The sequence below is a fragment of the Diachasma alloeum genome, unplaced genomic scaffold (genome assembly GCF_001412515.2).
Source record: "Diachasma alloeum isolate Michigan unplaced genomic scaffold, Dall2.0 Dall_scaffold_00349, whole genome shotgun sequence".
Classification (NCBI taxonomy): domain Eukaryota; kingdom Metazoa; phylum Arthropoda; class Insecta; order Hymenoptera; family Braconidae; genus Diachasma; species Diachasma alloeum.
The window spans coordinates 49,133-66,874 of record NW_021680488.1 but is presented as its reverse complement, the minus strand read 5'-3'; the positions used below and the strand labels follow the sequence as shown (position 1 = coordinate 66,874).

Below are 17,742 nucleotides of genomic sequence, written 5' to 3'. Positions count from 1 at the left end.
TAATGGAGAGTGGGGTAACCTCGGAGATTATGGCTGAAGGGGTTACAAAAACGTTCAAATTTCATTGTTTTTTTTCTTGAAACTGAGATTGAAAAAAATGTGCAAAAATTCTCAATGAAACAGCATACTCAGAATTTTCTCCCGTGAATTTTCCAATTGTTTTTTATTATTTTAACTTTTCAGCCGAAACACTTTAAGAATGTTTTTCTTTGAATTTATACATAATTTGGGATAAATTATCGAATAAAAAAATGCAAAAAATTTATGGAGTATCAGTATTTAAATATCTCCCGCTTAAGCAGACGTCGCGACAATCGCCCAATGGGATTGCATAGGTGAGACGGTGAGAGAGTAACCTCTGAATAAAAAGAAAAATACAATGAAAAAGTGATCAGAGCTCGGTTCACCTGCGTTTTTCCCTCAACCGTGGCTCATCGTTAATTTTTTCGACAAATAAATCACTCCAATAGGACGACCATCAGCGAAAATTGGTGGGAGTGGGGAGAGGAAGGTGGATAGTCATCAGAAAGGAATTCCCCGAGTGATGATAACGTGATGACTCAAGCCTGGCTTGCGCAGTAACTCGCTGACTGTCATTACACCCAGAGTTGCGAAAATAATATTCAATTGGGTGGGAATAGCGATAATAAATCGTGAGTATTTTCCCTCCACTTTTTTCACTTCATCACAACCTGAAGGGTTTCTGGGGGATTAATGAGGACTTTTTTTCCAGGGGAAGATGTCAAATGTCAGCAATTTGGAGCAACAAATAGCCAATCTGCAGATTGAACATGGTAGCCCATCGAGTTTCCAAAATCCGGGGAAGAGTGGGAAGAAAGTGGGTCCTGTTGTCCCCCCCAAACCCAAAAAATCACAGCCCCAGGTAATTTTATTCACTCCGGTTCATCAGAAACTTTTTCAACACTGAATTAATCACATTTTTGTTACATGCGAATGTGGGAAATACATTCTGGTAATTGTTACCAACATTTCTGGCTTTAGTGAAGCCTTCATTTTTTTCAGAGAGTTCTTGTGTGTCAATTGACGAAAAAAAAAAGTCGAATTTGATTTTTTTCGCAATTTCAGAATTAATTTGAAGTTCTTGTCGATTTGGTGATTATTTTGAAGAGGAGTCATTCCTGGGGGAAATATCAAAAGATTTTTTTGAGCTGAGACATTCTCTGCAACAAATGTCTTGATAGTTTTGGCTAGAACTATTCGAGATGTTTAAATTTTCATATACATGGGATATTCGAGGGTTTGATGGTTCGCTTTGACATTTCGTCTGATTTTGTAATTATCTTGGAGAATAAGGAATTGGAATTGGCTCAAATGAAAGAACGGCTCGAAAAATGGCGTGCAGAAGTGTTTAAAGATGCCAAATGTCTCTAAAGATGATGTCTGTTTTCAATTGAAAAGCACAATTGTGACAACATTGTCCAGTGGGGTCTCCGAGTCTCCCCTGGTTCAAAACTATCTTTCGTTTTCGCAAAAAAATCTTCAAACAATTTGCTACCGATTGGTGATAAAATTTTTTGGAAATAATGAAATAAGGGGGATAACACCTTTTTTTTCAGGGGTGATTTTTCAAAAATTTATTTAAAAAAAAGTACTAACTAGCAATTTTTTTTTATTAGCTCGCAATTTTTTTCAAAACTACTTCAATGAGGAAAAAATAAAAATTTGGAATATCTATACATGAGGGGCTAATTGATCAGATCTTCGAAATGTCTAGAATTTTCTACAATTCCGATAGATTGCACTGCACATAAGGACCGTTTCCCTATATGACCCCCCATATTGAAACCATAGACGTATCTAGAGATCCAAACAAAATAGTTTCATCTATATGGATGGAAAAAAAACGTGATTTCCATATCAAAATGCGGATTAGACCAATGCAAAAGGAATTCAACTGAAAATTGACCGAGAAAAAAATAAAGTTTCATCTATATAGATGAAAAATGACTGTCATTTTTTCTTGACAAATTGTGACGGTCACAGAATGGGGAGGGGAAATTGTGACAGCCATCATGAACGCCTCGTCATGTCACCGTCAATGACGGTCGCATGACCGTCATATGCCGGGTCGTGTGACGCATTTGCATCTCTAGACGTATCCACGTCAATATGACTACAAAAACTCCAGAAATTCATAAAAAAAATCTTCTAGGTTCCCCAGAGCTACCCAATAAAAGCATCGACGACTCCGTCCTACAGTACAGTCTTGAACAACTCAGGGAACGTCGAGAAAACGACAAATCTCTACGCAAACTCGCCAGTTCCCTTCTCAGCGCCATCAGAGAAAAATGTGTTCTCAAGATCTCACGGATCCGCCGAAAAATTCTACAAAAACGATAACAATTTTTACCAGAACAACGAGCATTTCTACACCAACGAACCCCAGGAGAAGTTGTACACCAACGAGAAGAATTTCTACTCCAACATAGGAAACATTGCTGGCCCTCAGGTGCCAGTGGACGACAGATCGAGACATGCCACTAGAAACGCTGTTTACAGTAACATCGAGCCTGCAGTCCCAATTCCAATTCCTGTGCCCACTCCTATCGTCAATAAGGAGAAGGATATTATTTACAGTAATATCCAGTGGAATAACAAGCCTGAGAATACTTATTCCAACATTCCTAATCACGGTAATTACCTATAAATCATGTTGTTGTCAGAATAAGTCAGTCAGTTTTCAATGAATATTGCTGGATCTAAGGTAGATAGCAAAATTTTTGTTGTAACCTTTTTTGGAGAGCAGACTAAGATCTACAATGAAGGTTATTACAAAAATTTCCCTATCTCTGCATAATTATTCGTAAATACATGTAAGTATAATGAATTTCATGTTATTCTCTTTGATGTTACAAAAGCATTCTTTGTTTTACAGTTACACTTGTTTACATTCACACTAAAAACGACTGTTTGACGCAATTCAAGCAAAAAGATTTTTTTTATCAATTTTTTTTTCCAATTTTTCATTTATTAGAATGGAAAATTATTGAGAAGTTTTGACGGGAGAAGACTTTGTCAATGGATTAATTGAAAAGAAAATGAAACCACAAAATCCAAAGTCCAAAGCAAGGCCCAAGGGAAGACCCAGAGGGGGACAAAGGAAAAGGTGATGCTGAATTTCGATCGAATGAAAAAATAAAAGTATAATCGGCCTAATCTAATCGATTGAATTATAAGACGAATAGAAAATGATTATTCTCATCAGTACTCCCAATAATAAAAAAAAGTTAATAAACGAAAGTTGATGAAAAAAACTTTTTTTTTGCTCGAATTGCGTCCAATAGTCGTTTTTCGGCTGTTTCATTTTGCCCCGTGTTTCATATTGCCCTACTGTTTCATTTTGCCCCACTCTCCCCTATAAATATAGATAAAGTTGACAAATGGATTGTTAAATTTAGTAAATATTCCAGATGATCTTCCACCACCTCCACCAGGACCAACTGAGTACATCTCCTGCGTCCCGAGCACCTTCCCACCGCCTCCAGACGAGCTCCCACCCCCGCCCTCCCCAGTGTCGTCAAGCTACTCTGAACTACGCAGAGCAACCTACCAACCAGAATATCCATCCAACTACCCAGACCTCTACGGTCCCAGCTCCCAGTCGTCCTCGACGTACGAGTCCATCTACGAGCCCATCAACCCCAGACCGCCCTCCCAGCTTTCCTGCAACTACTCCACGTACTCGGGATACGGTTCAGCGACGTCAACTCAACCCCCCAACAAGGTATCACCGGTGAAAGAGGTGGATACGCTGACAGACCTGCTCGTCCAGGGAATGGAGGACAATCAGGATGACATCTATGGGATATGCGCACAGTGTGGGGAGAAGGTCGAGGGCGAGGGCAACGGATGCTCAGTTATGGATCAGGTCTTCCACATCAACTGCTTCTCGTGCTTCGTCTGTCAGGTGAATAACGAATTTGGGAATAATTTCGGTATTTTTGCACCATCTGTTGGTGAATAAATTTATTTTTTAACCCATGTTCAGGGAAAGACATCGGCATAATCATAAATTTTTAATAGAGGTAATTTTTTAATAAGTTAATTGTTAATGGTACTCAACAATTATTTAAATTATTGAATTATCATCAATTGAATATTAAAATTCGGAATTATTTTATCAATCGATAATTGAGAAATGATGAAATGTTTTGGAGTTGCGAAGTTCTCTTTAAAAAATTGTCCTTTGATATTTTTGGATAAAATTATTCATTAGCGCGATCATTAAATTTTCATTTAGATGGGAAATTCGAGGATTTGATGGGTCATTTCGATATTTCATCTCATTTTGTAATTATCTTGGAAAAGTACGAATTATGAATTTTTGATTTTGCAATTATGTGCTTCGTCTGTCAGATGAATAACAAAAATAATCTTATTTTTAAACCAATGTTCAGGGAAAGACATCGGCATAATCATAAATTTTTAATAGAGGTAATTTTTGAATAAGTCAATTGTTAATGGTACTCAACAATTATTTAAATTATTGAATTATCATCAGTTGAATATTAAAATTCGGAATTATTTTATCAATCGATAATTGAGAAATGATGAAATGTTTTGGAGTTGCGAAGTTCTCTTTAAAAAATGTCCTTTGATATTTTTGGATAAAATTATTCATTAGCACCATAATTAAATTTTCATTTAGATGGGAAATTCGAGGATTTGATGGGTCATTTTGATATTTCATCTCATTTTGTAATTATCTTGGAAAAGTACGAATTATGAATTTTTTATTTTGCAATTATGTGCTTCGTCCGTCGAAGCACATAATTACAAAATCTGATAGACATCGACATAATCATAAATTTCAAATGAAGTTAAGGCACTGGTGGATTATCCTTCGAACGTAATCTTAGTAATTTTTTTTATTTGGAAAATCTGAAATGATCTACAATTGCTATTCTTTTTTACATAGCCCCGGACTTTCCAAAAACTATGATTGTACAATCAAAAAAATGTTCAAAAATAGCTGAACATTTTCAAAGAGCGTTTTTGAATAATATTGGAAAATAAACCCAATAGGGCGGAAATTGCAAATTAATAATTTGATGTATCTAATGGCTGTTGGGTCGTCATTTGTCGCTGTAATCAATGGCTGTCAGATCGTTAGTTACCATGATAAATTATCCATTCACTATCGGACTTATCCTCTCTATCGGACTTATATCTTAATCTTTATCAAAAACGCTCTTTGAAAATGTTCAGTTTTTTTTTACTTTTTTTGATTGCACAATCATAATTTTTAGAGACTCCTGCGTGATGTAAAATCCAGTGGAAATTGTGATATATTTTACATTACGAAGATGGAAAAACAGTCGAGATAACGTCCGAAAGATAATCCACCCGGATCTTAAATGTTGAATAAGTCAATTATCAATATTACTCAACAATGTTTTAATTATTCAGTTACTCATCAATTGAATATTCAAATTCCGATGAAAATGCATTATTCATTTCCAATCCCTCACAATTAATAATTCTTACTCTTCCAGGTGAATCTCCAGGGAAAGCCATTCTACTCCCTCGAAGACAAGCCCTACTGCGAAGAGGACTACCTGAACACCTTGGAGAAGTGCTGTGTCTGCACAAGACCGATTCTCGACAGAATTCTTAGGGCAACTGGAAAGTCTTACCACTTATCCTGCTTCACCTGCGTTGTCTGTGGGCAGAGTCTCGATGGGATTCCCTTCACTGTTGATGCCACCAATCAGATCCACTGCATCCAGTGCTTCCACAAGAAGTTCGCCCCCAGGTGCTGCGTCTGCAAGCTCCCCATCATGCCTGAGCCTGGACAGGAGGAGACTGTCAGGGTGGTGGCACTCGACAGGAGCTTTCACCCTCAGTGTTACAAGTGCGAAGACTGCGGTCTTGTACTCTCATCGGATGCTGAGGGCTCTGGATGTTATCCTCTTGATGACCATGTCCTGTGCAAGAGCTGCAATGCCAAGAGAGTGCAGGCCCTCACTTCTCATATGATTACTGAATTGTAAATGATGAGATTGAAGGGAAATTGTTAGATTATGAAATTAAGCTACTGGAATTGCTGAGATTTCTTTGTGATGAATCGAGTTCTTTACAAAAAAAAATCTCTGATCATTTTCCCTAAAAATGTTCTGTTTAGGAGATCATAAACATTTCATGCAAAATTGTGGAATGAAAAATGGCACGGGACACTTTTTCTAGAGAATTTCTGAGGTAATTCCACAATTTTAAAGACTTCAACTTTTACATTTCAACACTTGAGACTTTAAAACGTTTGGAATTATTTTTATACTTTGCAGAGGACAATTTTTTTATGAAGCAATTGATGTATTAATTCTGCCAATTGCGCCCTAAATACAGTATCAACATTACAGTAATGTTTAATACATTTATAACAGAATTTTCATGTGATAATGTATCAATAGAATATTCAACCGTAGAAATTATCGAGGTAATGATTCAGTATCATTAGATTGCAAGTACGTAATGCCATAATCAATGCATTTATTGAATATCTACTACGTAGTTTATGATGTGTAATGATTTAATAAATTCATATCTGTATCTAAATTTATATCTGGACTTTATTTATTCAATTTATTCAATTATTATTTTTTTTACTAATTTTTTGCTCAAAATCCACTTTAGAAAAATCCAGTGTAACGATTTTTGAAGCCTTTATTCCGCTTATCAAGTAATGTAATAAGAGTAATAAATTTCAAAAATAGGGAATCCATTCGGAAGCATATTGATAATTTGTTAGCAACATAAACTATACCCATATACAGAAAATGCGATTATCCACTTGTTTTTTATGTACTGTAATTTTTTTAGCAATTAAAAAAATTAAATACAGTTCTGTACTACAAAAAATGCATACATGTATAGTATATATAGTATATATTATATAATAGATAATATAGATAATTTATAGGGGAGGGTGGGCAAAATGAAATGACTATTTGACACCATTCAAGCAAAAAAAAATTTTTTTTTAACTTTTGTTTACTAACTTTTCTTATTATTCGGAATCCTGATGAGAATAATGTTTTATTCGTCTTATAATTCAATTGATTACTATTCAATTGATTAGATTATGATTAGATTAGATTAGGCAGATTACACTTTTTTTTCATTCGATTGAAATTCATGTATCACATTTAACGTTTTCATTTTCTTTTCAATTAATCCATCGACAAAATCTTCTCCCGTTAAAGTATCTCAATAATTCATTATTCTAAATTATTATTCTATGATCACGAGGATCATAACGATTCCGAATCAATTAAACAATTAAATTTTCAACAATTAAATTCTCATTCTGAAAAACTTTGTTGAAACCATTCATTTTTCTTGCATTATTATTATTGAGATAAAAATTAATGAAAGTGAGAAACGGTAAGGTTTTACCATTCTGGCGCCCATGGAAAACAATACGCGCGCGAAGCGCGCGCCCTGTTCTAGTTAGTACAAAAAATTATGTTTAATTGCATCATGAGTCATTGAAGTAGCATTTTCTCTCATTTTTGGAATCATTTATTCAAAATGTAATGAAAAAAAATCAAAAGCCAATTTTTTTATCATTTTATTTACATTAAAATTGAAGGACTGAACTTATCACGACAATAAATAAAGGCCTATGCGATTTGGAAATGCCTCTTTATCTTTGTTGAAGAAAAAAGTTGAATAATCTCTACTGTAGTTAACATTTCCGAAATATTGGAGAGAGAAATCCGTTCAAGTTCCATCCCAAGGACCACGTGAAGGTCTAGCAAAGCGTATCTTCCTGCATTTAAATTTGCATACCACATGATCATCATAATTCTCGTCACTTTAAACCCGTTACCTCCAACAAACTAGTTTCAATTTCACTCGTATTGTTGCGCAACTGTTTTATACAGCTTATGGGGCAGTTCCGTTGGACGATACTTTTTTTTTAAACCAAAGGAATCAGGGGGGGAATCACCTGAAATTCAGTCGCAAATTGATATTTTTTTTCAAATTAATTGCCCCACATTACAGCGATAATCCGTGGTTTTAGGAAAAAATACCTCAGAATCTTTTTTGTAATTGACAAAAATTCCAACAAAAAATATTTTATGATATTTCTCTTTAAAACCCCTCGTTACCGAGATAATCACGGAGTTCGAAAGAGAAGAATTGACCGTTCTGTTCTGTTTTATTTCGCTTCATTGATATTTTAAGGATGTTTATCCAAAATCGGAAGTACTTAAAAAATTGTTTTTTTTTAACTGAGAGATGAAGATATTCCCTTCACTTTGATACAAACATGGATGAAAAAATTTAATAGAAAAACCTATTGAATTCATTGGAAAATTCTAGTGAATTTCTACTGAACTGTTCTATTAGTTTTTGGCCGATTCTGTTGAAATGTTCAATAGAAAATATTCAGTAGAAAAAGTCAATAGAATTCAATTTTTCTAAGTAATTTATTCCATTGAGACATTTTCTATAAAATTTCCTCGGCTCAAATTTTCTAAGTTTTTTCGTTTGATTTTCTTGATGAGAAGAACAGAAAAATAGAATAAAAAAAACTTAGAAAATGTGAGTCGAGCAAATTCTACAGAAAATATGTGAAAAGAATAAGTTATATAGAAAAATAGAATTCTATTGACTTTTTCTATTGCATGTTTTCTATTGAATATGTCAATAGAATCAGCCAAAAACTAATAGCACGTTTAATAGAAATTCAATAGGATTTTTTAACCAATTCGATAGGTTTTTCTATTAAATTTTTTCGTGCGTGAATTTCAATCCACTAGCCCATGTTCATTATTTAGAAATGAAATAGACAAAATTCACCAAATGCATGCGCTAACATGCGCTTATATGAGATAGAATCATTCAAATATTTCCTCTTTTTGCCCGGATACCCCAGATTTTTCTCTAGCCATTGGATTCAGTATGATTTTACACATTACCTTCTATTTTTATTTCTATTTTTAGAGTCTTCTGTTAGGTGAATTATCAATTCAGTAGTGAAGTGGTAAACCGAGTCAAGTCGATTTTGACTATTAGCTAGTTTTTGCTGAATATCTCGGAATCTAAGAGGGATAGCAAAATTTTTCTCATGACTTTTTTTATAACACACTACTGGCTCTACAAAAAAGGTCGTGACAAAAATCTTTCTATCTCTTTTAGATTCCGAGATATTCGTCAAGAACTTGCCAATAGTAAAAATCGACTTGACCCGGTTTACCGCTTCGCTACTGAATTCGAACATAAATTTCATAAAAGCTCATGTATAAGGAAAAATGAGTTTATTCATTTCTGCCGAGACTATTGCGATAAATTTTTTTTAACGTTAGAAAAGTTAGTTTTATATGTCCTGCTGTCAGCCGAAAAAATTACAGAATTTTCCTTGACCATGAAAAAAAANGAACTTGCCAATAGTAAAAATCGACTTGACCCGGTTTACCGCTTCGCTACTGAATTCGAACATAAATTTCATAAAAGCTCATGTATAAGGAAAAATGAGTTTATTCATTTCTGCCGAGACTATTGCGATAAATTTTTTTTAACGTTAGAAAAGTTAGTTTTATATGTCCTGCTGTCAGCCGAAAAAATTACAGAATTTTCCTTGACCATGAAAAAAAACACATTTACGACAATTTACCGACACTGGCTAAACATCCTTAATCAGCCACTCGTCTAATCCTTTTTCAATCCAAATGGGAGCAGATTACCTAAATAAATTGACAATGGGGCAATGAAAGTTGTCCTGTGTTGTCCCATACAGCCATCCTCAATGGGAATTAATTCCATTCTACTCTGTATTGAATAGAAATGTAGAACGCAATAAGTCATGTCACCGTGTCTTTTCTATTTCTTCAAAGATTTCGATAGTGAATGGTTTTAGGAGAAAAGGTCAGAGTAAATTTTCGGTGGAAATTTCGATAAAAAATTCGATAGAAAATTCTGTTGGATTTCTATTCTGCAGCTTTCGCTGAATTTTTCTATCAAATTTTTCTGTAGCAAAATAAATTACGCTTTCAGAATATTTTTGTGATTTTAAATTGTCTGCTGTCCGTTCATTTCCAGCTGAAATAAAAATATTGATGATGTACTCAAGGAATCGTTGAATCATTAACCGTAAAAACCTGTTGAATAAAAAATCTCGACTCCTCGCGAGTATGAACTATGACAATAAAAATAAAGAATCCGCAAAAGAAATTGTTGAGACCTCGTTGAAGTGTCATTAAATCGAGTCAAAGCGGAGAGATGAAAGTAGTCGTTATCAGAGCACGTCATGACCTTGACGATTGCCCGTTCCGATTATTCTTTCATCTTCAATTCGAATATAATACAAACATTGACGTTTTTTCTCGGAAAACTGCGGTAGGAAATAGAGTGGTTTAATTAACGCATTTGTGTCATCTGTGCAACGCAAATTAGCAGCTCGGAAATAATTAGAACGTGTGGAAAAAAAAAATTTCACCTCTGAAAAATAAAGTGGAGTGAATTTTAGTATTTCTAGACATTCTGTTCTGCAATTTTTTGGGGGAGAGTGGGGCTAAATGAAATAGTCAAAACATTTTTTTATTAAATTTTTTTTTTATTAACTTTTTTTTTATTGTTGGGAGTACCGATGAGAATAATAATTTTCCATTCAGTAGAATAGAAAATTATTGAGAAGTTTCGAAGGGCGAAGATGTTGTCAATGGATTAATTGAAAAGAAAATGCAAGGCCAGGGGGAGACCCATAGGGGAAAAAAGGAAAATGTGATGCTGAATTTTTATCGAATAATCCATTAACAAAATCTTCGCCCATGAAAACTTCTCAATAATTTTCTATTCTACTGAATGAAAAATTATTATTCTCATCAGGGCTCCCAAGAATAAAAAAACGTTAACAAAAAACAATTGAATAATTTTTTTTGCCTGAATTGCGTCAAACAGGGGTTTTTTTGACTGTTTCATTTTGCCCCACTCTCCCCTAAAAGAAACCAATCCTTTAATAAAAAATCCAGTGTAACGGTTTTTGAACCCAATCTATTCGGCATATTGTGTCATTTGATTTTTTGTAAATGATGACAGCACACATTAAAGATATTATAATATATTATATACTATACTATATTCAATGTATGTTATTATTGTTATCAGTTTATTATTTAATTTTTTTTATGTGCATTATATTTTCTAATACATATGAGGTATTCCACACGAAATGAGTCAAGCGTTGACCCTCACCCTCTTGGAAATTGATGGCGATTTTTTCTACGATTGGGGGGGTTGAAAAACTATCTCTCAAATTTTCTCAGTTTTTTTCGGCAGCCCAGTTTGGAGATATGATTTTTTCTTGTTTTTTCGTTTTTTTCAATAACTTGAGTCCCATCCATTCGATTTTGATTTATTAAGAGTCAAAATTTTTCAATTTTTACTGCCTGTAAAAATATTTTTAGTAAAAAATTTTAACAGGAATAATTAATGGGATGTTGGAAGAGTTCAGCAATACTAATTAATTGTCAAATCGCGACGTTTCGCTGCAAATCGCAGCTTCTTCGCGAAACAGCGGCGAAACGTCGCGATTTGACAATAAATTAGTATTGCTGAACTCTTCCAACATCCCATTAATTATTCCTCTTATTGTTAACCATGGAAATGAACAACGTCATCAACTGTAAAAAATTTTGTTCGATCTTTAGATGCTCATAATAACGAATTTCCGAAAAAAAGTTCTAGCACTATTATATATTGTATATTATAGAATAGAAATATATTATATATTGTATATTAGTATAGAATATAATATAGCATTATGGTAATATCTTCAATGCATGCTGTCATCACTTATAAAAAATCTACTGACACCATACGCCGCATAGATTGGCATCAAAAAACGTTACAATGGATGTATTATATATCAAAACAATACAATAAATTCCTGAAACTTTTCCTTCAGAAAACTTGATATAACCTCCACAAATCTAACATGATACTATGCACTACAACCGACATACATTAAGCCCCATGGAGTAGGACATACGCGCGCGGACTAATCTAGTTATTAAAAATTCAATGCATAAATTCGTTTTCCCTCCATGCGCAGTCGTCAATTTTTCGTTACACGAGATTCTTCCCTGATTTCTCCACCCCAAAACTCACATCAAAAATAAAATTTTTCAAATGCCTTCTTAAAACTCAAATTTTCTATTCCTCACTAAATAAATTAACAATATCCCCCGAATTGATAATGAAAAATTCATTTCTTCGAAAAATACTATTGCGCATGAAGATAATCCGGGGAAATTTTTATGTTCAATTCCCCAGGAAAAGATTGAATTTCAAAAAATCATTAATCATTCCCTAATAACAATAATCACCCAAGAAATCGTGAATCGAAGGCGTTCGGCTTTCGTTCGGCCTCGGAGTTTCTCGACTAGCTGAAGTGGGAGAACAGTGACTCTTGGATCATTCATTGCTTCAGTCTGCCGGCATACCTCGGAGTCACTCAATCATTTTCTATTCGCGTTAAAAACCTCAAAAGTTCCTCCACAAATAAATAATTTTAAAAGATATCTTGTGCTGTGGACATTAAATCAAGTGCTCACTATCGCCTAGACACCATTCCCCTAATTAATTATTTCTCAACAACTAAAGTTTATTAAAAAACTCGAACAATTGTCATTCATTCGGATTATTTCCCATCATCTCCGGTAAATTAATATTCTACTCAATTATCCAATTATTTTCATCTATTGCTCATTCATTTTAATTAGTTAATCCAGCAATTATTAATCGGGGATTAATATTTTGAAAATTTTCAGGCTTCTTTCGAAGTTATTTCTTCGAATTTTCAATTGAACATTTAAATTGTTATTTATTTATTTATTTGTACTTTATTCAGCGTCAAAACCTATCGATTTATGCAGCTATGTACATAAAGAAGAGAAAAAAAGAAAAAATATTAGAAAAAAGATATGCGAAAATATACAAAAATATTCGTTTCGCGATTAATTGAATTATTAATGAAGCATTCTTATTATTCCTAATTGATGAGCTCTGTGCAATACCTCAGAGTCAACTGGTGACACCTACGGGTTCAATTCATCCTAAGACAATTACGTAATGACTTCTTGTTGTACTGAAAGCGAGTGGGTTTTTAAAGTGGTATGCGAGCGACAATGATGTCGCATTTATGAGTTTTTTTTTATTAGAAAGAGGAAAATATAGACGGAAATTAAAATAGGGGAAGTCAACTCGCGATTCACGAGATTTTTCAAAGAAAATTGTATTGTTCGAACGGTCGCGGATGCTCGAGGATGGAAAGAATATAGATTTGAAGTTCTCCATAAACTCATTACTTTCTCTTATTCTGACCAAGAAAATACGGACGGAAATGAAATTTTTTGCGGGGAATTTTTAGGGGTTTTAGGGACAACAATGTGGGTTGAGAGGTCTTGATAAAACAGAGATTATACGAGGTAACGTCAGCGCGATTATCTCGGCGATGAGTAACAGATCGGACTTCGATCGATGATCGAAGGAAAGGAGATGGTAATTCGGGACGTCTTGCAAAGGATTTGTTTGCCGATTTGGGAGGTTTTTAAGGGGATACGTCGGTGAAATTTAAAAGCCTTCACTAGCCCTTGAGACCCATTGAACAGTTTGTGGCCCGATCGATTTTGCCCCGTATAAGTACGAAAAAATTCATTTTCTCATGTTTTTACCTTCAAAATGCCCCTTGTGCCGTAGTTTTCATACGATTTTAGTTTTTTTAATGTGCGTCACACCCCAAAGAATAAAGTTAAGGATGTCACGTATGAAAAAATCCTATAGGATTTCGTATAGGATTTTCTCTAGAATTCACTACAGGGTTTTCTATGGAAAGTAACACACAAAACCGATGTTCAAAATCGGTGTTTTTGAGACTCGAAAGTCATAAATCTGGCAGGAAATTCTATAGGGAATCCTATAGGAAATCCTATAGGAAATCCTGTGGGGAATCCTATCAGAAAAATCCTATAGGAAATGTTCGAATTCTCCATAGGATTTCCTACAGGAAATCCTATAGGATATCCTATAGGAAATCCCATAGCATTTTTTCATACGTGGTATTACACCCTTTTCACCAAAATCCACGTTTTTTCAATTTTTCTCGTAAATTGTTGATCGGATTGACGTGAAAAAATCTACCGTTTTTACGTTTTATCATTACTTAATGGCTCACGAAATTTCATGATCGTGCAATCATTTTCCTGCGTTTTTTCTAAAACTTTTCGGATACTCACAAAACTGGAAAAAATGCGGGAAAATGATTGCACTATCATGAAACTTCGTGAGTCAGCCAATAATGATAAAACGCAAAAACTGTTTATTATTTCGCGTCAATCCGATCAATAATTTGACAGAAAAATTTTAAAAACGTGAATTTCGGCTGAAAGGGTGTAGTACATCCTTAAGCATCCGTTTTACTTTATTCGCAATAGATTATGAATAAATGAATTTTGAATTTCATACATTTTAGTCTACTCTAGCGACGCGAAAAATTTGTGAAATTCAAAATTCATTTATTTTTGTCGTGACCTTTTTCATAACCCTCAATTGGCTCTACAAAAAAGGTCACTACCAAAATTTTGCTATTGTCTTAAATTAAATTTTGAATTGTCTTGGCGATAAGTAGAGTCAGTCAGAAATGTGAAACGACATTTTTTCTAGAAAATCTTGTCTGCTACAAAAAAGGTCGTTGAATATTTTCTTCTGTAAATTAACGCTTTCCGAAATAATTGTAAAATTGTAAAATGAAACATTTTGAGTTTCAGTTTTATTGCATTTTATTGCTTCTCACCAAATGTTGAATTATCTTGATAACGAGTGGTTCCAGAGAAAAATACCATTTGACATTTTTTTACAGTCACTTGTTACCAAGATAAAATAACATTTTCTGCCCTCCGGCCGGAAAGCGGCAACTTCCTGGCCGCTGCGCTAAACGAAGTTGCCACTTTCCGGCTACGTCGAGCAGAAAAATAGTATACACACCTTGGCCAGTAAATAAGAAAGCCTCAGATCACATGTTTGTTGACCTCGGCTTCGCCTCGGCTGACAATTACATGTGATCTGAGACATTCCTTACTTTACTGGCCAAGGTGTGTAATCTACTATTTCAACAAGAAGCCGGAAAAACCGAAGTAACCAGATTTTTAAGGGTAGAAAACGGGTTTTCAATTGTTGGATTATCTTGAAGATTTTTTTGGTGGAGATTCTTGGGAACTAAAGGATATCTTCGAAAACTTGTTCTAGAAACACTAGTTTTTGAGGTGAATTTCATCACTTCTCATTGAATGTTTAACTATTTTGGCGATCAGTCGATTCAGTGAGAAAAGTGAAAAAACATTTTTTGTAGAAAATCTTGTCTGCTACAAAAAAGGTCCTTCAATATTTTATTCTGAAATTAACGGTTTCCGAGATAATTGTAAAATTGTAAAATGAAACATTTTGAGTTTCAGTTTTATTGCATTTTATTGCTTCTCACCAAATGTTGAATTATCTTTATAACGAGTGGTTCTAGAGAAAAATACCGTTTGACATTTTTTTTACAGCCACTCGTTATTGAGATAAAATAACATTTTCAACAAGAAGCCGGAAAAAACCGAAGTAAACAGATTTTTAAGGGTAGAAAACGGGTTTTTAAATGTTGGATTATCTCGAAGATGAGGGAGTCTAGGAGGAAATATGAGAGATTTTATTTTTGTGGAGATTCTTGGGAACTAAAGGATATCTTCGAAAACTCGTTCTAGAATCACTAGTTTTTGAGGTGAATTTCATTACTTCTCATCCTCAATAAAAAAAAATCACTTCTCATTGAATGTTGAATTATTTTGGCGATGAGTAGATTCAGTGAGAAATGTGAAAAAACATTTTTTGTAGAAAATCTTATCTGCTACAAAAAAGATCGTTGAATATTTTCTTCTGAAGTTAACGGTTTTCGAGATAATTGTAAAATTGTAAAATAAAACATTTTGAGTTTCCGTTTTATTGCATTTTACTGCTTCTCACCAAATGTTGAATTATCTTGATAACAAGTAGTTCCAGAGGAAAACATCATTAGAAATTTTTGTTGGAAATTTTATCAGCTACAAAAAAGGTTTTACGACATTTCCCTCTTGAGCCATTTGTTCCCAAGATAATCCACAAAATAAAAATAAGTAACACCCTCCCTTGAACGAAAAAATAATTCTCCACCTGATCTCATCGAATCCCTTCACGTCAGAATAAAAAATAAATTGTTTGTACCAATTTTTTCTTTCTTATATCACTGACTTGTTCTCCTTTAATACCTAAACGAGTGAAAATCGATTTACAAGCGATCGAAACGCTTTCTCACGCGACTTCCCCCGTATTTCCAGTAGTGAAACCCACACATTCCATCTGCCTCACTCGGTTTTAGCTTTAAAAATAACTACAACTGTTTCAACTGCTGAGGATTCCGGGTATTGGGGGAATACAGACGGCCAAGACACTCGACTCTCAACTAATTTCCTCATTAATTAATTGGGACGCGAGTTCATTAGCAATTTTCGAATTTTCTTCGGTTCGTCTCGTGTAAATATCAAGTATTAGAGATAACGATAGTGGCACAGTTATCTTCTTATCTCTCTTGCGTCGATGATAAGAAATTGTGTGAAGTCGTAATGAAGAGGAAAATTAATACTGGAGATGATGAGGGGAGTCAGTCTATTAATTTAACGAATTATTAACGAATTTCGGTGGTTCACCCTTTCATTTATTTCTCTTTTTTCATTACTTGTGTGAACGATTAATGATTAAATTCTGATAATTTCAGTAAATCATTAATTTGATAATTAAATCAATTCCACAATTCAGTTTAATTCAATGTTTTAATTTTGATAATTAATTTAATTCGATGGTTATTGGTAAGACTGATTGTGATGATGAATATTCTTTATGGAAGGGAAGTACGAAGAATAATGACATTTTGTGATTCGTTATGAATTTTCCTTTTGTTCTTGGGAGCGTCAGAAATTATTTGTTGCATGGATTTTTTATCTAATCAGTGATGTGTTGGCTGAGGGGCAAACGCTTGCGGTGAAACTTAGGGGATATCGAAGGTCATTGATTGAATCAGCTGTTGGATCGGGGCCAAAATCGAATGTCCGGGGGAGGGAATTGAATTATCGATTTTAGGGCTGCAGATTTTGAAGTATTCACTCATCTGTTATTAATCAACAATTTATCTCATTAATTATCAATTCTAACTGAAAATATTGTAGAACATTTTTTTATGGAGAATTTCAAAACGCAAAAAATATTTTTTTGCTTCATTATTATAATTTTTGCATTGAAAAAGTTGATAAACTAGTTTAAAACCAGATTCGCACACCGCTGAATGTTAATGTTTCTCATCTTCTGTTCAATGAAAGAAATTATAAAAAATATACAACCACGTTGTTTTCATGTTTTTTTTATGGTTAAATTCTTATTATATTTTGTTGATTTGTTTTTTTCAGTGTCTCAATAGGAAAAGTGGTATGAAAAGATGAGATCTGACCAATCTTTTCAATAAAATAGTTTCTATTAGACATTTTCTATTTAAAAAAATGCACAGTAAAGCTGTAGAATTCTTCAATAAAATTCGCCAAAAACTAGTAATTATTCTAAATAACTTCTTATTTTATGGTATTTTTTCTATTTTCATTTCCTTTTCATTTTATTTGGTTTTCCTTCAGTGGGGGGGCTCTGCCCCCCCCCCCC

The 17,742-nt window shown here is 33.9% G+C and overlaps 2 protein-coding genes across 3 annotated transcripts in view; both read left to right on the top strand.

Annotated features, from left to right (window-relative positions):
- Positions 1–350: 350 nt before the first annotated feature.
- Positions 351–6,580, top strand: LOC107040958 (lipoma-preferred partner homolog). 2 transcript variants are annotated; one of them, XM_029126295.1, is made up of 5 exons: positions 351–653; positions 734–883; positions 2,183–2,654; positions 3,432–3,928; positions 5,517–6,580. In XM_029126295.1, exons 2-5 carry the CDS (start codon positions 740–742, stop codon positions 6,012–6,014), a joined length of 1,611 nt encoding a protein of 536 aa, XP_028982128.1. In that variant the 5' UTR covers positions 351–653; positions 734–739; the 3' UTR covers positions 6,015–6,580. The 2 variants fall into 2 exon arrangements, with proteins under 2 accessions (XP_028982128.1, XP_015116779.1); XM_015261293.1 differs by having other exon boundaries at positions 2,174–2,654.
- Positions 6,581–12,469: 5,889 nt separating this feature from the next.
- LOC107040868 overlaps positions 12,470–17,742 on the top strand; it is a 17,227-nt gene continuing 11,954 nt past the window's right edge. The window contains exon 1 of the mRNA XM_015261133.1: positions 12,470–12,686. The gene's annotated coding sequence lies outside the window, so the exon portion shown is untranslated. The remainder of the gene's footprint in view (positions 12,687–17,742) is intronic.

Coding starts and splice junctions, on each gene's coding strand:
- LOC107040958 (XM_015261293.1), top strand. CDS start 740: ATGTCAAATGTCAGCAATTTGGAGCAACAAATAGCCAATCTGCAGATT. Junction 884..2,173: donor CCAAAAAATCACAGCCCCAG/GTAATTTTATTC, acceptor AAAATCTTCTAG/GTTCCCCAGAGCTACCCAAT. Junction 2,655..3,431: donor TTCCAACATTCCTAATCACG/GTAATTACCTAT, acceptor TAAATATTCCAG/ATGATCTTCCACCACCTCCA.